This window comes from Colletotrichum costaricense (genome assembly GCF_030867565.1).
Source record: "Colletotrichum costaricense strain IMI 309622 chromosome Unknown Scaffold_5.1, whole genome shotgun sequence".
In the NCBI taxonomy this organism is placed as follows: Eukaryota; Fungi; Ascomycota; class Sordariomycetes; order Glomerellales; family Glomerellaceae; genus Colletotrichum; species Colletotrichum costaricense.
This window is the reverse complement of record NW_026848234.1, coordinates 1,673,201-1,692,824: the sequence shown is the minus strand read 5'-3', so window position 1 is coordinate 1,692,824 and position 19,624 is coordinate 1,673,201. Positions and strand designations below refer to the sequence as shown.

Below are 19,624 nucleotides of genomic sequence, written 5' to 3'. Positions count from 1 at the left end.
ATTAGAGTGTCATGATTTTTTTTTTTTCTTTTTGAGATTTCTTGGTTATTTGGGAGGCGTTCACTGAGAATGGCTGGATGATGTCTTGATGATCTTGACGATGAATTCCATTTTTTCTAATGGTTAATCGTTTCATGATTAATGTATTTGAGAACTGAATATTAAATGTCTGATGAGCTTTCTTGAATTCACACTGGAAACGGTGTAGTCAATATCTTTGAAATGTGCCTCAATAATAACATGCTGAGAAAACGACAAGAGTCGCGAATGAGACGGATGGCGAGATGTTCTGTGGAAATTGTCCTATCGTGAATCCGCCCGTCGGACTTTCTGCGTGATATTTCCGTCTTGAGTCCGTTGGCGCGCAAGCGGGATGTGGGTTCACCGTTCTCGTGAGTTTCTCTCGTGACCTGGCTGGGCAAATGTCTCGGCCGAGTGAGGTCGCGATGTCCCGCCCCGATCCCCCCCGGCGAGAAAATGTTCTCTGGTGTTGCATCTTACTAAAGAAGTCAATTTGAATTACAATAGAGGTAATCGAAACTATTGAACCTTGTTCAGATGAGCCATCTTGACAGTTTTCGATTCAATGTTCAGGTGTCTCCCTCTGTATTCACGCCGCGGATGTGATACCTAGTGCTCAGGGGTTGATAGGCTCGGGATCCGGATTGTGGGTTTCCGCCCCGCGTTCCTCAGTAGTGTCCTTTGTAAAATGTATGCCTATCTCTTCTCTCTTCAACCTCGAGCGACTCTTTTTTCGCATGTGAAACTCTTGATGTTACTGCAGTCTACTCTTCGCCATGATTCCCAGCCTTATCTTCTCTGCCCTCCGCAATCTACCTTCCTGCCTGCGATACTCCGTAAAGTTCCAGTCCAAAAGACCCGGACACGGAGGGCGCGCCTCCCGGATTGTGGGGCCCAGTCCCTCCCCGCCCGTACCTACCCCCGCCAGCCCGAACGGCCCGCTAGCGGCACTCTTTTCCCACCTCCCCCTTGCCTTTCCCTCCCCCTTCCCCCTTCCCCCTTCCCTTAGTTCTAGTAGTTCCTGACGATCTTTTCCTCCAAAGACCAACCACACAACAATAGCAAGAAAGCAAAATCAAGAAAAAAACAACATCTGGTGACGGAGATGTTTAGTCCATTTGAAGAAGGTCGGTTGGCTAAAAGTACTTGATTCAAACTTACCTCCGTTTTGTTTCTGCACGCACCGGCCACCCCAGTCATGTGGCACGGGAGGTGCTTACCTTACCAGTACCTTACCTCACCTTATGTTTCTTAACCCCCGGGGAAGGGCGGTCCGCGGGCAACATGTCCCGGGATGTGGGGTTTCCCCAGCAGAACGACGTCCATTGACCGCCGGTTCAAGCCTTCAAGGTTCTATCTCTTTACTGTGTAACCGTACTCTCCTCTCCTCTTTCTCGCTCTCATCTCTCTCTCTCTCTCTCTCTCTGGCTGGCTTCTCTTGCCTATATTTTAGGCGGCAGGAACGCTTAGGGTTAAGCGCCCGTCGCCCACTGGCTGCGTATGCTTGACGCTTCTCTGAGGCACGTAGGCGCTCGAGGGTGAGAATTGTAAGAAGACAGATAGATACAGAAAGTGTGTGTGTATGTGCGCCTGCGTGAGCTATGTCAAGGTTGTGTATGCGCGTATATGTGTGTGTGTGTGCCATGTTGGGCCTCACTGCCTCGATCATCGATGAAGATGCATCTCGGCTCGCAGGACTTCCCAAGATCTCGTAAATCCCAGGCAATGAAAACCCGCAAAAACCGATAAACACTTCTCGATGAAACTCTCACAGTTCAAACGCTGACTGGTCCCTCGTTTACGGATGATTCGGTTGTTATCGTTGGGTCTCGTGTCTCGTTCAGCTCATTTAAACTACATACGCGTCCCCCCCGCCTCGGTTGCTGCCGCCAGGGCCGACAAGGTCAAAAAATGAAAAAGGCTTGTTTTCTATCCAAGGGTTCTGGATACAGGGCATTTTGATAAAGATAATCTATCTTTACCCGGCATGGATGATGAAGTAGCGTCTCAAGCCCTATTTTCAAGCGTCAAGCGATGCATGGGTTGTATGGGTTTCTGTTAGTCTTGTTTGTCGGCTATCCAGGCTGCAGCCTTGCGTTGGGGACGGGCTGTGAGAGGTACGGATAGTCACGCGGACACAGAAAACCGATAATTTAGTGCTTCTGCATGTTGCATGTGCATTACCTCTCTGTCCACCCTAGTTTGACACCGGAGAAGCATTACCTATTCAGGTCCCGTTGCCTATCTGCGGACTGCTTGGAAGTTTTTCTGCCCTCTCGAGTTTGTTCGCCTTTCAGAGTGGAGTACCCTGCGAGTATTTACGCGAGAACCATGGCAGTTTGGTAGATAGGCAGACAGAACCGAGGCGTGTCAACGTGGGTTTCGATTTCCACTTTCCAAGGAGCTGGAAGTCGTCAGGTTTTCTGCCCAAGGCTCCGGACGTCGTTGTCGGAAGCCCTTGTTCGACATATCCCCATTGGACCGCTTGAAATGGTTTTCGCAGCTTGTCATCGTGTAAGGCGCATTCTTTGTCAGACTTCTTACCCTTGCCTTGTGGATTCAATATATCCGGTCAAGCTACAAGCATACCTGCAGACACTGCCGCGATGAACCGAACCAGACGTGGGCTCCCTTGTTCCTGGACTTTCTTATTAACGCCGTTGTCTACAGTCTGTAAGCTGACGCCCCTCAAGAGTCTGCAGCGGAAATATGTAACCCCTTCTCGGCTTTCATCTGTTTTCATTTGACCGTTGTTTTGGAATCAGGCCTGTCAAATGTCATATTATGTCAGTCTGTACTTACCGGGCAGGGGACAACAATAGGTGTGGCGTACAGATACTGATATGGGCATCTACTCGGCCCGCTTAGCCTTAGATGAAGAGCCACGCCCCGAAAACGCGTTTTTCCAAGAATTGTTCTGACGCCTGCGTGTCTCCGCCAGGGGAACGAACGCGAGGGGTGTAGGGAAAGGATGGTGTAAGACGACACCGCCCCAAATCTCTCAGCCTTTGGTGATCGGCCATCGCGATGTCGAATTTGAGCAGCCCTCAGCTCAAGATGCATCATATCCCCTGCTAAGAGCTCTTGCGGGCGGTCCCGCCATCCCGTCAGGCCGAGGGCGCTGTACAAGTCTATTCCTTTCGGCCTGGTCCGGATCATCCTCAGCACCCCTCTTCCCGCCCTTTTCAGCTGCCCCCCTCGAAAAGCATATCGAATATCGAGTCTTGCCCTGGACGTATGGACGCGTGTACACACCGGATAGCCAACCTTGTTTGGGAGCAGTAGCCAGCATGTTGCTATCGTGAGAAACTGTCAACTGTCAGTTTCCGGTGTGAGTTCCTGCGTCTCTTGGCAGAAAAAAGGTTGTCTGCATGGCGGGAACCGCGGATGAAAATGGAGGGGTCCTCCAGAAACTCGCCTATCCAGCTTTGACAACCGACGATAGCGGGGCAAGACCGAAGTACCATCCAAGCACCAAAGCAAGAGACGAGGCCGGTGGCAAATTGAAGGTGGCAGTCGATACTTCAGATGCGCATTTTTGATTTTCGAGCCTTGGAGTTTTGGAATGGTTGTCTAATCCACCGTAGCCGCCCGATCCTTGGGTCAGCTGCTAGCGCGAGGCCTCGCTCCCTCTCTAGTCTCTATGTCGGCATATCGGAGAAGTGGCTGGATCCGTTCTTCGTAATATTCAATGCGATTTGTTATAGCGTCGTCGTATTGCATTCCCTGCCGCTCATTTCGATGAATAGCAGAAAAATCGGACGGAGAGGCCATTAGCTTGGCCAGCTCGTGCTATCACGGGCTCCTCGCAACTCTCGTAAACCGCAGTTGTCTAACACCCATGCCGCTTACGAAGGGCAAAAAAGTAAAAAAGCTGTCGATTTTCAATTCGTATTTGACTCATGCGGCTCGTGCGGATGCTCCCGTAAAGTCAAAATTAGAGAAAAGAGCATAGAGCAAGCGGGGTGCAGTTGTGCCAAGACCATGGAGCACGGGGCGGGATATCTCGGTGAACGATCATGGCCCGAGGCCGAGAATCCGCCAAGTCGATGGTTATGGCCGGAACACACGGACCAAGACTTGTTGGTGGCCGAAGGCCGTGATGAGAGCACACGGAAATTTTGTTTGTGGACCTGACTATCCTGTGATAGTGACTGCTTCGCATTAGGATATTGTGACGGAGAAACCCAAGGGGTTGCTTAGATGGTCTGCTGCAGGTGTACGGGTTGCGGGCGTGTCAGGAGTCAAGAGCATAGTATTCGATCCAGGGGAAACGGCGGTGAAAGCAAGTGATCGTATGTATTGCGTCTGGGCCGTATTCGCCGAGTCCTACCACAAAGACAGCGCTTCTTCGAGGTAGTAGACGCTGGGACGTGATTCGGTTCGGCAGATGAAATATTGGCCCATGGACTCCCTGAGCTCTGCAGATGTCTGAATCATTCGCTCTTCTCACTTGAGCAAAGGAAGCCAGCCGTTATGTGGCCGGCATGTGACCTATACGACTAGGTTAGAGTTCCTATACCATCGTATCAGTGGATCGATTGCGAGAATGTTCGGCATGAACCTCGAAGAGGCGGCAGGCAATCCAGAGAGTCTAAGGATTAAGCATATACACTGTTGCTTTTTGGGAGCTCGCAATCCCCCCATGAATGAATTTCGGGAGCAACCGATAAAGTACACACCAACGAACGGCGATCGATGACCCGTCGAGCTGAACTCTGGAAGAAGGTTATCTCGAAGGGGGGTATAGAGGGGCAGAGGCGAAATTTGATGCGAGCGACTTCGGCAGCACCGTGATGGAGAGGTTGGAGATGCCAAGACTTTATTGCCTATTCCGGCCATGGGAGACGAACAAAAATGGAGATCCGGCGATGGCGGCGAATCTCCGGATGACGGTACGGTGTTATCGACGAGATGATGTTACTTGATGGTGACATGTTCTCGCTATTCTGAGGTGGTTGAAGTTGGATGATGGTGGGTTCAAGGAAGATAGCAGAGTGTCGTTCCGTCGATGAGGTGAAGTTTGCTGCAAGCGGCGATGTCGTCGTTACACTGGGCAACCCGCGGATTGAATCCCGCGAGAACGGAGTACTGTGTAGGTGTAGTGAGCGGACGAGGTTTGGGCTGGGAGGAAGTTGCAGTCCGTGGTTGTGGTCGTCGTCGTCGTCGTCGTCGAAATGGCGGCTCAGGGTAGCCCCTGGCGCCGGTGAGCTAAGACATTCCGGTAGTAGTGCCATGCAATGCGGGAACCGGCATTTGTCTAGCGCTGTGCACTGTCCGCTAACGCACCCTTGCGGGGGGCCACGCTGGTGGGCTCTAAAAGAGGTAGCATCCAGAGATGAGGCTTGCGCGGCCAAGCAGGGGTGAAGGGGTGGCAGGACAGACTCAGACTTGGGAACTTGGGATCTTGGGAAGGGGAAGAAGGAGTAAAGTCTGAATGGGTGGATCATTGGGTGACAGGGGAAGTTTCGGAGGCGAGGTTCTTGCCATTGGCACTTTGCGATGTTTTCTGCCATTGTCCACAGTTCATCCTCCTCTCCTCCATCCTCCATGATACCATACATCGATACTCCTCCATCTTCAACCACCCATCATCCATCACCCATCATCCATCACCCATCATACCCCCCTGCTTCAGATACATGTACCCACAAACCCAACAGCAAAACATCGCCAGCCGACATCTTTGACAAGCACATGAGCCTCCCCTCGTGCTCTCGTACCCTGTCAACGCCGCCAAACCCCACTCCCTTCTTGCTCGACAGGACACAAAGACAAGGGTGTATAGCTATCGGGGGAGGGCTCCGTTCTTTCTTCCTCTTCTCACTTGCATAATGGATCCTGCCAACCTACACGAGGCTAGCATCTCACCTGCGTCAGGCGTCCCTCTTCTGTCTGTCTCTCTCTCTCGCGCTATCTCCATACCTATCTCTCCGTCACCAACGGCCAGCCAACCGCCCCTCTCCTGTCTTGAGTGTACCAACCCCCCCTGCTCTTTGCGTGCCTACTGACCATTGATACTCCCTTGGCCCCCCGCAGGGAGCCAGGGACTACGTACGCAATCGCAGTCCGATGGTGCTTCCCGCAAATGGCGCCTAAGCCCGCTACGGAGACTTGACGGGAGCTTCTTCTAATCAAGCATACTTTGCGCGCTTGCAAGATGATAACGAGATTGAATTCAGAGTCTAATTACCAAGAGGAAAAGAGTCGTGCTGATCCGGCACACGAGAAGCGCTCGCTCTCGGTTCTGGTTGCCATTCCAGCCGTGGAAGCTGCTTGATGGTTGATTTCCACGTACTCCGTTGTTCGCAACAGCCCCTCCCTCGTCATCGATAATCGAGATACTGCGGGTGATCCTACATTCGGAACCAGGTCTTGGTCTTGCCGTCCCATGTTCGCACTTCGTCAACTCTTGGGTCTCTCTTCGCGTCTTTCGTCCCGAATCTTGACGATGTGTTTCCCCTGATCAGCCAACGTTCGCCGCTGTCAATGGCACTTAACCCCACGATAGGGGGCTTCCAACGCAGTGAACGCCGCCCAACACACGTGGGACTGGCAAAAACATGCGGCGTTACCGTTGCACTGAGTCCGAGACTTCCCAGCAAGCGCGTCTCAAAGACAGCTTTGCGCGGGGGAGCCAGACGAGCTGCAGCTAGGACGGTAGGACCTGCAAACATCAAACAATTTCCACCGCCGTTGGAGGCTTGACGTTGCTTTTTCCGAGTCAGAGGCTCAACATAGTTGCAAACGCCACCGGTCACCGAATCTCTATTGTTTTACGATTATTTCCCTTCTCCGTGTGTTCCAGCAAGGCTGCAACCTCGTTAGGGTATACAGTATACTCCATTCAGAAGTCTTTGTCTTGGCCACTGGGAAACTAGCCGTGTTGGCTTGAATCTTCTCCATATCACCCTGACCCCCCACCCCACACTTTACTTCCCTTGTCCCTTTTTGACGCGCCCATGCCATATCGAACGGTTTTCGTTTTGACGCCGTTGCATTGGATGACGTTGACCGCGGCCACAATGGGGCCCCGGCGGCTTAAAGGATGGGATATCCTTGCCAAGACGCGTCTGCTCGTCCGCCCATACGCAGCGGAGCAACGCCACAGATTCGGACGTCGAACGGTTCAACAGCAATTTTTGCGCTCTTCTGCTATATCCCGTCTTATCATACTACTGGCCCGATCAGAGCTTTCTCGCCGTCAATGTTTCCATCCAGCCTATTACGCTAACCGCCAACGGGGTTTCCCGCGTAATGCTTGGCTTTCGGCTCTATCTTATTGGGCAGCCAAGATAGGAACATCCCCCTTCTCCCCCATCTAGTTTGGGCACGATGAGGCTCCTAAAGTCTAGGTTTCTTAGTGGTGAGGATCCCTATTAGTCAAACCATGATGCCGAATTAGGCATGGCTCATCTCAAGGACATTTCTCCGGTCCTGATCGCCGTTGAACAAGACAACCCACGGACATGGAAGACGTCAATGTCATTCCATGTTTCGTTCGCTTCGTTCGGAGTAATCCATTGCAGAAGAAACAACGGCGCACGGGGTTCGGGCCTGATGACACTCTGTATCCGTACCCGCGGGGCTAATGCAGCCACACAAGCACGGTTTCGATAGTCCTGCCTGTCTGCTGTAGCCTGTACGGGCTACAGATACGCGTCAGCCAGTTTCGAGCACTTGTTTCGATGGGGAAAGAAGACGCTGACTACAGAGAGAGTCGTAGACGAACCTCATTCTGAATCGACTAAGCATGTGGACGGACTTGGCGATCAACGACAAATCTCCATCTTGTTCCCACCCTCACCGGTGTCTTACTTGCCTAGCCGCCTGAACTTCAGACGAGGGCATGACGGGCCAAGAATATGGGGACCTCTCTTGCCCTGCCTCCTTTGACAAAGCTGCAAATTTCAACGCACATATTCACCGGAATGGCGCCTATATGCAGGCTTACATGATCCATGTAGGACATCCATATCGAACTGGGCTCAGGGGAGGGGAGGGGGGGTTCGTCAAAGTGGCCCACCGGAATAAGGGAAACAACGCCCGACGATGGTTTTCGGCAGCAGAAAGCGAGAAAGTGAGCGCAGCATGGATCCTTGTGACTGACAGCAGACCCTCCTTTTCTCTCAACGTTGGTTTTCGACAAGGGTACCGATTCCTCGTATAGGCACAATGTTCGATAGTTGCCAGCCAAGCATGGAGTTCGTCCACCGGAGTCGATGTCACGGCCGAGCGGCCGAGTAACCGACGACACTCCTCCTTCACATCTCACCAAACCTACCTGGTCGAACGAGCGATGTGCCTCCCATGTGGATGTGGGCGCGCCGTCTCTTCGAGTCAGGGGTGGTCGGCCTCTGGCACCGAACTAGGCCCTCAGAGCGCAACATCGAAGGGAACGCTGCAAGTTGGGATTGCGAATTCAGTGATTCACAATCGGGGTATCTCGTTCTAGCCAAGACGGCGTCAAACTTGGCGAGAGAGACCCTCTATTCGTCCAGCCTGTCTGTTCGTGATGGGCTCGAAAGCTCGTGTTCGATTTCTATAAGACGAGGCAAGTCTGCCCGTCTCTGGAGTGAAAGTTATCTTAGCCACCATCACTCGCTTCTTCAAGCCTCGGTCTTCCTTCCTTCCATCATCATCTTGCCTTCATTCGTTTTTGAGGCAGTTTCTCACACAATCACTCGTTGATTCTCAAACTTTCCAATCGTTTATTCTACATTCGTTCTGTAGTACATCGCTTCTCGCCATGTATAAACGCTCAATTTTAGGATGCTTCGCGCTCCTGTTCCCTGCCTTGATCTCAGGCGCCCCTTCGTCTGCTGCTCCGAGCACACTTGAAAAGCGTCAAGACTGCGTCTTTGACTCCGCCCTCAACCCTTCTTGCTGGGATGGCACCCACGATCTCTCGACCAACTGGTACGAGGAGGCTCCCAACACGGGCGTCATCCGCGAGTACTGGTTCGAGGTCACGAACACCACCATGGCTCCTGACGGCGTTGAGCGCATGGTTCTTTCCATCAACGGAACTGTTCCTGGACCTACCATCATTGCTGACTGGGGTGACACTGTTGGTAAGTGTTTCTGATATCAAGGAGCTTAAGGTGTTTTTGAGTTTACTAACATCATCATCTCAGTCGTCCACGTCAAGAACTCTCTTCAGAACAACGGCACCAGCATTCACTTCCACGGTATCCGCCAGAACTACACCAACGAGGCTGACGGCGTTGCTTCCATCACTCAATGCCCTACTGCTCCCGGCGACTCCATCACCTACACCTGGCACGCTTCCCAGTACGGCACGTCCTGGTACCACAGCCACTTTGCTCTCCAGGCCTGGTAAGATCATTGTTCCACAAAGCTTCGCATCTCTCGACATGAACCTAACAAGCTCGAACAGGAACGGTGTCTTTGGCGGAATGATTGTCCACGGTCCCGCTTCGGCCCCCTACGACGAGGATCTCGGCACAATCGTTCTGAGCGACTGGTTCCACCGCACCACCGACGAGCTTTACGAAGAAGCCGCCAGCAACGGCCCGCCCCGCGCCCAGACCGGTCTCATCAACGGCACAGGCATGTACGACGGCGCCGGCTCCCGCTTCACCACGGCCTTCGAGGCCGGCAAGTCCTACCGCATGCGCCTCGTCAACGCCGCCATCGACACCATGTGGAAGTTCATGGTTGACAACCACACTCTCGAGGTCATCTCGGCCGACTTCGTCCCCATGAACCCTTACAACACCACTGCCGTCTCCATCGGCATCGGCCAGCGCTACGACGTTATCGTCCGCGCCACCGAGAGCACCGGCGACTACTGGCTCCGCGCCATCCCCCAGCTCACCTGCAGTGAGAACGAGAACACGCTCGACATCAAGGGCATCGTCCGCTACGACTCTACTTCCACTGCCGACCCCACTTCCGAGGCGCACACTTACATGGACAACTGCCTCGACGAGAGCATGTCCAACCTCGTTCCTGTTGTCGCTCTCGAAGCCGGCCAGCAGACCTACGACGACACCCTCACCGTCGGTCTCCAGACCGTCAGCAGCCAGTTCAAGTGGACTCTGAACAACAGCACCTTCCTCTCCGACTGGGACTACCCTAGTAAGCCTCCCTTCCACAAATATGCAACGGCAATATGATACTAACATTTGACAACCAGCCGTCGAACAGGTCCTCGGAGGCAACGACACCTTCTCCACCCAGCAAAACATCGTCCACCTCGACCAGGCCAACGTCTGGGTGCACTTCATCATCCAGAACCCCATCGGCCTCGCCCACCCCATCCACCTTCACGGCCACGACTTCTGGGTCCTCGCCCAGGCCACGGGCACCTACGACTCCTCCGTCGCACTGCAGACCGTCAACGCGCCCCGCCGCGACGTCGCCATGCTGCCCGGCTCCGGGTACCTCGTCATCGGATTCTACACCGACAACCCAGGTGTCTGGCTGATGCACTGCCACGTGAGTCCTTTTCGCCGCCCTTCAATACACTTTCGATTTCCCATATACTGACATTATCACAGATTGGCTGGCACACTTCCCTCGGCTTCGCGCTCCAGCTCATCGAGCGTCCCACCGAGATCGCGGCCATCACCAACGAGGATACCCTCAACAGCACCTGCGCCAACTGGAGGACCTATGCCGAGGAGGAGTCTGTTCACCAGGAGGACTCTGGTGTCTAAGTCGCTCCATCTCCGCCCGGTCATCCACTGCACACACGCACACATGCACACACTTCAACACTCTTGCACATAACAAACGACAAATAACGTCATGAAATGTTCTCCTATGTCACAGATCTCCATCTCTTAATCCGGGAGTTTTTGGGTAAACACACAGTAATTGTTTTTTGTACATTCCTTATTTCTCCTATCTTGTATATATAATCATAATACAAAGGTTGCAACCCCATGGAATGCTCTCCAATGGCCGAATCAATGTCTGATTGATGATTTTGTTTGCTTTACCTCATTGCTTTGGCGAATTATTCGGCCCCGGCACTCTAGTCCCCCCCCCCCCCACCCCGGTGTTGTCTGGCTTCGCCGGTCGTCCGGCCCCCGCGGAGCCGCAAGTCTGGGCCGAAAGCTTGGTTCCGCTCGGCTTTCCATCTTGATTAAAGTGCCGAGCCGGTAAAGTGGAACATACCCTCTTGGTCTTTTGTGGAGACGCTCGGTTCCCGTTTCGGTGCCGTGCCGGCCCATGTGCCGGCTTTAGCTGAACACCCCCAATATGTACTCGTAGAGCCGGTCCAATCATGAGATAGACAGACCCAAAACCATGCCGTCATTCGTTTCAATATCCCAACGACCAGTCTGCCAACATGTCGAATTCCGTGGGTAGTTCGCTTGAATTATCTGCGTTATCGACATGATTGGTCACGAGCAGAGATCAAGCTTCTTCGTTCCCATGCGGCACAGCAAAAAAGCTGTCGCCCCCAAAGCTCCCCTTTCGGGTGCCGTCATCGCCCCGAACTCAACCTTTCTTTCTGGCGTAACCCCTTTCACCGCAATCGTTCGATATACATCTTGCAACTTGGTTTCCGCAAATGGTTGCGGAGTTACTCCGCCCCTCCACCCCGGTCATTCGTCTCGACTCCCAGCGCTTCTCCCCCCATTTCCCCGCATCATTTCGCCTCCAACCCCGGATTTCGGATGGTCATGGAATGGATACGTGAACGCTTTTCCGTGCGTGGGGATCTCCTAGGGGCCAACGAGCCGTTTGCATTTCAAGCTTAACGCTGAGCTGTCATTTGGTGCTTTTCTGTTTCTGGACTCTTACTCCGAACGCGAGAACGAAAAATGGAGTCTTGGCTTGATACTCTTCGTATGATGTCGTGTGATTTGATAGGTTGGTAGATTGATGAGGAAAAAAGCAATTAGTGATCGATGCCGAGTGGTTGGGAAAAGGATTCGGATGCAGCTTCATAGATTCACTCGGTTGTTACTCACCTGACATCTCATAGCTTGTCTTTCAACGAGACATATTTCGATGATTCTTCCATCACTGGTGTGTGAGCATTCACTTCGCCATGACTGAGGAGGTCAGTCGGTACTTATCGGACCGATGTCGACTACCGCCGCGGGGACTACTTTGGAGATGCGGAGAGAATACAGTAACGAAGAGCTAGTGGAGAGATCTTCATCACTACAGTCAAGAAGCAGTACCTACTTTCCCCCGGTCTCGATTGTGAATGGCTGGGAATATGTAACCCCATCGCTCAGAGGGGTGGTAGTGGAACGGTGATTATCCCGACATGGGGAAAAGCTGGGACGAAACCACCCATGCATGCCGCTCTTTTCGCTTTTTCCGCTGCGGGAAGCCATGTGCCATATCTGGGGTAATGTGCGGAGTTAAAAAAGAGGTAGGTCCGCTGCGCAATTGAGTTAAAACATCGCCTACTAGTACCTTACTTGAGGACGGGACTACTGTCACGCACATACTCAATCACCAGCGAGACGGAGTGAAACGAAGTGTTCTTGTGAGGGCAGACAGACCCCGAATCAACCGTCCGTCCAATCTACAACTCTCCAAGGAAGGCTCCCCCAAAGATCACGACAACTGTTGGGGGAATAAAGATGGCAGACGGGAAGCAGTCCGAGGTGGACCACGCCTCACTACATCACGAACACCGCGCCGGCGACCTGGAAGATGTGCCGCCAAAGCTCTCTCTCGAAGCCGAGAGGCGCGGGCTGCAGCCGCCGCCCATTGTCGCGGCCATGTCGCATGAATACCGCGTCGAGCTTGAGAAGAAGCTGAAGCGCAAGGTGGACATTCGCTTGCTTCCCATGATTGTTCTTATGTACATCTTGTAAGTAAAGAAAGGAGATTGTTATTCTAATTATTTTTCTCGCAAATACAATGTTGCTTTGCGGTTCTTGGCCGAGAGTATCTGCTGACCTATGAATTCGTAGGAACTACATTGACAGGAACAACATCGCCGCGGCGCGTCTGGCGGGTTTGGAGCGGGATCTCAATCTCGACCCGAATTCGAACCAGTTCCAGACGGCTGTGAGTATCTTGTTTGTCGGATATCTTCTCATGCAGGTGCCTTCGAATCTGTTTCTCAATAAGATTGGGAAGCCTGCGCTGTACCTGCCAACATGTGTAAGTAGGAACTCGCTTATTCCACTTCAGAAACCGTACAATCAAATGCCATTCCATAAATTGCTAACGAAACGCAAATTACAGATGGTAATCTGGGGCGTCATCTCCGCCGCGACAGCCGCCTGCCGCAACTACGCAGGCCTCCTCGTAATCCGCTTCGTCCTCGGCTTCGTCGAGGCCGCTTACTTCCCGGGCTGCCTGTACTACCTCTCCTGCTGGTACACGCGCGAGGAGCTCGGCCTGCGCACGACAATTCTCTACACAGGCTCCCTCATCTCGGGCGCCTTTTCGGGCCTCATCTCGGCGGGTATCACGGGCAACATGGACGGCGCGCGCGGGCTCGGCGCCTGGCAGTGGCTGTTCCTCATCGAAGGGGTCGTGACCGTCGGCGTTGCGTTTGCGGCCTTTTTTGTGCTGCCCAATTTTCCGCGGACGACGTCGTGGTTGAGCGAGGAGGAGACGGCGCTCGCGGTCTGGAGGCTGGAGGAGGATATCGGCGAGGATGATTGGAAGAATAGCGGGGAGCAGACGTTTTGGCACGGGTTCAAGACGGCGTTGGAGGATGTCAAGACGTGGATTCTGGTAAGCCATATTCCCACTCTTCCCTCATTTGCATGGACTAACACACTTTATTCCAGTTGGTCCTCATCTTCTGCATCGTCGCCTCGGCCTCCATCACAAACTTCTTCCCCACCGTCGTCCAGACCCTCGGCTACAACTCCGTAATCTCCCTCCTCCTGACCTGCCCGCCCTACGTTCTCTGCGTCATCACGACCTGCATCAACGCCTGGCACGCCGACCGCACGGGCGAGCGCTACTTCCACATTGTCGTGCCCCTCTGCGTCGCCATGGCGGCCTTCATCCTCGGCGCCGCAACGCACGCGACCGCCCCGCGCTACGTCGCCATGATGCTTCTCGTTCCCGGCGTCTACACGGGCTACACCACGGCGCTGGCCTGGATCAGCAACACCCTGCCGCGCCCTCCCGCCAAGAGAGCCGCCGCGCTGGCGTTTATAAATGCCGTTAGTAACTGCAGTAGTATTTACGCGAGTTACTTGTACCCCAAGAAGGATAGCCCGCAGTACACGGCGGCGTTTATTCACAACTGCGTTGCGTGCTTTATTGCCATTTGCGCGGCGACGGTATTGAGGTTTGTGTTGGTGGGGTTGAATCGCAAGTTGGAGAGGGGGGAGCACGTCGAGGGGGCTATCAATGCTGCGCCGGGAGAGGCGGCGGCGCATGGATTCCGATTCAAGATATGAGCAATTGACATGAATCCTGTCAAAGGAGTGCGCAGATCCAGCAAGGAGAGAAATCAATGTAGGGATTCGCGCTAGACATGACCTGATAGGTTTGTAGATAGTCGTTATTAACCAGCCCGAACAAAAGAAAAGCCAAGTTCGATGTTGAATGATAAGGGTACCCCTGAATAGCCTCCTGCTTACGCAGGTCACAGTAACTTTAATCTTCTATAATGCGGCTGGTAGTCCAGTATTAGGTACGCATCTCAAAACTCCCTGTTATAAGAACTCTTATCAGTCAATTATGTTGTGAATAGACGCTAGAGCCCCAGATGATCAAGCAAACTGTCCACTACGGCTTCAGTATCGTCGGTTGCGAGGGCAGAGTCAACTCATTCGACATCAGGGTAGATGCTCCCTCATCATATCATTCCAATGGCCTTCGTTTCCAAAGATCAAACTAGAGCATCAGGGCTAGAGACGCAAAGCGCACCGGGTCGAAGTTGGGAGACACCATCTCAAGTTGGATTCGCCAATTCTATGGGACATTGCAAAAACATCAGAAGACAAGAACATGAGACCAGCTGGCTCGCTGACCACAGTTTTCGAGGTTTCGAGTCGCGAAGTATCAGTCGGACGACAATGAGCTGACAGCGCTCAGAGAGAAATTCTCCAGAGGTATGTGGGTAGCATTATAATGTACCCGGATGCAACTTTAGGAAATCAACGTTGTTTCAAGGCCATCGAGGTTGTATTGAAGAGATTGTCAGTGTCTGTTTCTCACATGAGCTGTCGAGCCAATCGCAGGTTGAGCAATTTCCCAGGCCAGAGCAAGAGGTGTTACCTAGAATGACGGATTCTTTGAGAGATGGTGCCAGCATCTACGAGACTACGGCCAGACTCAAGAGTTGGTGGAGCGTGAGAGCCAAAAGTGTGAGGAACGATCTCGATTGCCTCACGCACACATTAGTAGGTCAGTCAATGTCACAAGCATGTGACTGCCCAATCATCCTGACGACCAGACGACGTGTGCAGTATAGAGTCAGTGCTGCATGAACATGTTGGACAAAAGACGACAAGCGCAATTAGAACACCTAGATGAGCTGAAACACTTTCATCGCATAGGCTGCCCTCATTGGGGTTCTTCCAACGGCGAATCACTGACACGCTGTCCTTTTCTTCCTCTGCTCTGGAGAAGATGGAGGTCTTGATTGAGTTGGAGGGGGAGAGCCGGTTGATGCGAATTAGAGCTCCCATCCCTGCGCCCATCCAGTACTGCTTATTTTTGAGTTCGTTCTAGAAGACGAGGTTTTCTTCCTGCAGAAGGGTGTCTGGGCTATTTGGTTCTAGTTCTCTGGGCAAGGAGTTTAAAAGTCCGGCTTGGCTGGGCTCGCGATCGTTATTCGGATCAGACCCACGTTTCGGGGTGTCAGTTCGCAGTCGTAGGCTTTTACAACCGGCGGGATGATCCGCCTGTTTGGGTCCAACTTGCTATATGACGGAAGAGTGCAGTACTGGATTGGGTGATTGGTCATGAGGTTCTGACGCCGAGGGCATAACAAGGAAGACGGGCAAGAACATGGGATGACGAACCCAAGTGACTGCTGGAAAAGGATGGGATGTACATGAGAAAGTTCAATAATTCCAATTTCTCATTTCTAGACTTTCCCCATTCGCTTGACAACTTGCTGCTCTGATTACAACTACCACTGCACTTCCTCCATCGTTGACGACCGTGCTACAATGCCACACTGGCGCCGTTGAAACAAGCCCCGAGTTTCGGACCTTTTGCCGGCGGCGGCCGCCGGTGCGGCGTTACAGTGGGAACGCCAGTGCTGAAAAGAGACCGTTTCGGGGTCTTTTCTTCCCAGACCGGATACTTGAGATGTTGAGAGAACCCCTCCCTCCCTGCGCTTGTCTGACAATGTCCTACCGCGTGGGATAGTCCCACGTGTAATGAATGACCTAAATACATTCTAAGGATGGCTTATATAAGTTGTTCTCCTCCATCTGCCATTCCATCTTGGCTACTTAGCTAATGAAGGACGTGCAACATGTCACTTGAATAAACAGACTTTCTTCTGAAAATCAAAAGTCATCACTCAAGACTCCTCCGCGCCCCGTGTCGACATCCATACTTCACTCTCGCTCGGGACACTTGAACTCACGCACTACTCACTTTGTCAACTGAGTTGCCAACTTCGCGAGCATCCTCATTTCTCGGCATCTACCCCGGGTGGGCTTCTCATGCGGAGCACAAACTCCACTAGCGCCAGTTTTCCCCGTCCACATCCTGCTCCGTACCGCGCCGTTCACTTATCGACCTACCTCTCTCGGTAACCACCCTGGGAAGCCTGAACCTAGGCATTACGTACAGGATCATTATATCTTCAACGCTCAAGTTCTGACCTATCCTATTGACTGCTGCTCCTCCTTAACCGACTACCGGCATTATATCCCCCGTCGACTGGACAACCTGATCCCTCTTCATCGGCTAGATTCCCCGAAAACCTGGACCCGGACTAAGGGGGACTAATCTATCTGTGTACCTGTCCTTGCGCATTCCCATCTCCGAACTCGCTGCACATTACGCCCTTGTTTGACAGACGCCATCTACATTTTTCAGAGGTCTCATACAAATCATTGACCTTTGATTATTTATTCTCCCAAAGAAACTGAAACAACATCGCCTTTCATCTCATAATACGTCCTCTGGCCCCCTATTCAGACTTGCCCCGCCATCTCATCATCACCACCGTTCCCTATCGGTTATCGCGATCGATAACCCCGCACCGCGCGCGACTCACCATGCCCCTCACCAGCGAGTCCCTCCACTCGGCGCAAGCAAGCGAATTCTCAAAGTTCGCTAGCCGACGGAGTGTCGTTCACAGCACAAAGGGAATCGTATCATGCACGCAGCCGCTGGCCGCAAAATGCGGTATCGAAATTCTCCAAGCTGGCGGTAATGCCGCTGTAAGTCGCGCCTCACTCTGCCGAGTCAATATATCCACGATCAAGACTAACAGCAAGTGATCAGGATGCCGCCGTTGCAGTTGGTTAGTCGAACCACCCGGTTTATCGGCGTCCTCGAAATGAAGCAATCATTTTGAAAAGTGAAACCAGATCGCTAATGAATATGCCTTGTTTCTAGCTGCCGGACTGAACATGACAGAGCCGTGCTCCACTGGCATCGGCGGTGACATGTTCATCCTCTTCTACGATGCAGCAACCAAGAAGGTCTCGGCCATGAACGGCTCCGGCCGTTCGGCTCAGAAGTCAACGCTCGAGACCATCCGCAAGGACCTCGGCATCAAGGAGGGCGCATCGGGCAAGATCCCCATGAAGAGCGTCCACGCCGTGACCGTCCCCGGTGCCGCCTCAGGCTGGGTCGACACCATTGAGCGTTTTGGCAGCGGCAAGGTCTCCCTCGAGCGTGTGCTGTCCCCGGCTATCGAGCTAGGAGAGAAGGGATTCCCCGTCTCGGAGCTGACGAGCCACTACGTACGTTCTCAAATCTTCTATGATCCCAGATTTCAAGTCGTGTGTAGATAATTATCTAGATGTGGTTACTGAAACCTTTGATAGTGGAACACAGCAGAGCCTCAGATCAGAGAGGCGTCTCCTAACTTTGCAGAGATGTTGAAAAAGGACCCCAAGGCGTCAGACGGCGTGAGAGCGCCCAACCCCGGCGAGATCATGAAGAACCCCACCCTGGCGCAGACCTTCCGCACTCTCGCAAAGGAGGGCAAGAAGGGCTTCTACACGGGGCGCATCGCCGAAGAGCTGGTCAAGGTCGTCAAGGATCTCGGCGGCCACCTGGAACTCGACGATCTGGCCCAGCACCTCGAGCTGGGAAGCGAGCCCGTCGACCCAATCTCACTCAAGTTCAAGCCTGCCCTCCAAAAGGAGGCCAACGGCGCATCTTCCGGCGGCGGCGGCGACGGTGCCGTCGAGGTCTGGGAGCACCCGCCCAACGGCCAGGGCATCGTCGCCCTCATGGCCCTCGGCATCATCCAGGAGCTCCAGGACTCGGGCGTCGTCCCCGCCTGGTCCGCAGAAGACCACAACACGGCGCCCTACCTCCACGCCATCATCGAGGCCCTCCGCCTCGGCTTCACCGACGCGAGCTGGTACGTCACGGACCCCAACGTCGTCACCGTGCCCTCGGCCGGCCTCATCTCGCGCGAGTACTCGGCCGCCCGCGCAAAGCTCTTCGACCCGACAAAGGCCATGCAGAAGCTCCACGTCGGTGAGCCCCCCAAACACGTCTCCCCCGCCCTCCAGAGCAGCGACACCGTCTACTTCTCCGTCTCGGACGAGCACGGCAACGCCGCGTCCTTCATCAACAGCAACTACGGCGGTTTCGGCACCTGCATCATCCCCAAGGGCTGCGGCTTCACGCTGCAGAACCGCGGCGCCAACTTCAGCCTCGACGCGGACCACCCCAACAGGCTGGCGCCCGGGAAGCGGCCCTACCACACCATCATCCCCGGCATGGTGACCAATGCGGCCGACGGGTCGCTGCACAGCGCTTTCGGCGTCATGGGCGGGTTCATGCAGCCCCAGGGCCACGTGCAGGTCCTCCTCGGCCAGCTGGTCGCGGGTCTCACGCCGCAGCAGACGCTCGATGCGCCGCGCGTGTGTATCGTTGCGGGCCTGCCCGAGAGGGACGCCGACTTTGACTGGACTGTCAGCGTGGAGGAGGGCATGCCGGAGGAGACGGTGGAGGGTCTGCGGAAGCTCGGGCACAAGGTTGAGGTGGTTACCGGATCTGAGAGGGGGCTGTTTGGCCGCGGGCAGATCATTAGACATACCGTCGATACGGTTGAGGGGACGGGCGTGTGGTCTGCGGGAAGTGACCCGCGCGGTGACGGTGCTGCGTACCCGGCACTCTAAGGTGCCCTGAGGTCGAGTTTTCAGATAATTTGTAGCCGTAATATTATGACCATGATGTGGAAAATGGGACTGGAGCTAGTCTTCTGTCATTCGAAAGGTACGACTGTCATAGTATTCATCCCATATTCATCATTGAGGTTCCTAGTCACCCGGTCACCGTATATTCGACGCAGCGTTCAAACCTATCACTAAGCGACTCGGGGTAGGTGCCGAGGGGTTCATGGGAGAAGACCCGAGTGTGGATCTCAGTCCCTTCGAACATCATATTTCGACGTTTAGTATTTTGTTCGATCCCATTATCGAGGAACCGTCTTTTGCTTCTTTGAGTCACTTGCCTCCGTGCAGCATGCCAACCAACG

At 53.6% G+C, this 19,624-nt stretch overlaps 5 protein-coding genes across 5 annotated transcripts; 3 read left to right on the top strand and 2 right to left on the bottom strand.

Moving 5' to 3' along the window:
- Nucleotides 1-4,850: 4,850 nt before the first annotated feature.
- On the bottom strand, nt 4,851-5,258 carry CCOS01_05694 (uncharacterized protein; the record flags this gene model as incomplete). Its single annotated transcript, XM_060453871.1, has 1 exon — nt 4,851-5,258. One exon carries the CDS (start codon nt 5,256-5,258, stop codon nt 4,851-4,853), a length of 408 nt encoding a protein of 135 aa, XP_060315643.1.
- A 1,119-nt stretch (nt 5,259-6,377) lies between these two features.
- CCOS01_05693 (uncharacterized protein) lies at nt 6,378-6,990 on the bottom strand (the record flags this gene model as incomplete). The annotated part of the gene is made up of 2 exons (XM_060453870.1): nt 6,378-6,789; nt 6,842-6,990. 2 exons carry the CDS (start codon nt 6,988-6,990, stop codon nt 6,378-6,380), a joined length of 561 nt encoding a protein of 186 aa, XP_060315642.1.
- Nucleotides 6,991-8,770: 1,780 nt separating this feature from the next.
- On the top strand, nt 8,771-10,706 carry CCOS01_05692 (multicopper oxidase; the record flags this gene model as incomplete). The annotated part of the gene is made up of 5 exons (XM_060453869.1): nt 8,771-9,095; nt 9,159-9,360; nt 9,422-10,125; nt 10,184-10,485; nt 10,548-10,706. The coding sequence occupies 5 exons, from the start codon at nt 8,771-8,773 to the stop codon at nt 10,704-10,706; spliced, it is 1,692 nt and encodes a 563-aa protein (XP_060315641.1).
- Nucleotides 10,707-12,599: 1,893 nt separating this feature from the next.
- CCOS01_05691 (pantothenate transporter liz1) lies at nt 12,600-14,390 on the top strand (the record flags this gene model as incomplete). Its single annotated transcript, XM_060453868.1, has 4 exons — nt 12,600-12,832; nt 12,936-13,128; nt 13,213-13,710; nt 13,767-14,390. 4 exons carry the CDS (start codon nt 12,600-12,602, stop codon nt 14,388-14,390), a joined length of 1,548 nt encoding a protein of 515 aa, XP_060315640.1.
- A 2,787-nt stretch (nt 14,391-17,177) lies between these two features.
- On the top strand, nt 17,178-19,265 carry CCOS01_05690 (gamma-glutamyltranspeptidase; the record flags this gene model as incomplete). The annotated part of the gene is made up of 4 exons (XM_060453867.1): nt 17,178-17,342; nt 17,407-17,425; nt 17,521-17,870; nt 17,955-19,265. The coding sequence occupies 4 exons, from the start codon at nt 17,178-17,180 to the stop codon at nt 19,263-19,265; spliced, it is 1,845 nt and encodes a 614-aa protein (XP_060315639.1).
- Between the last annotated feature and the right edge of the window lie 359 nt (nt 19,266-19,624).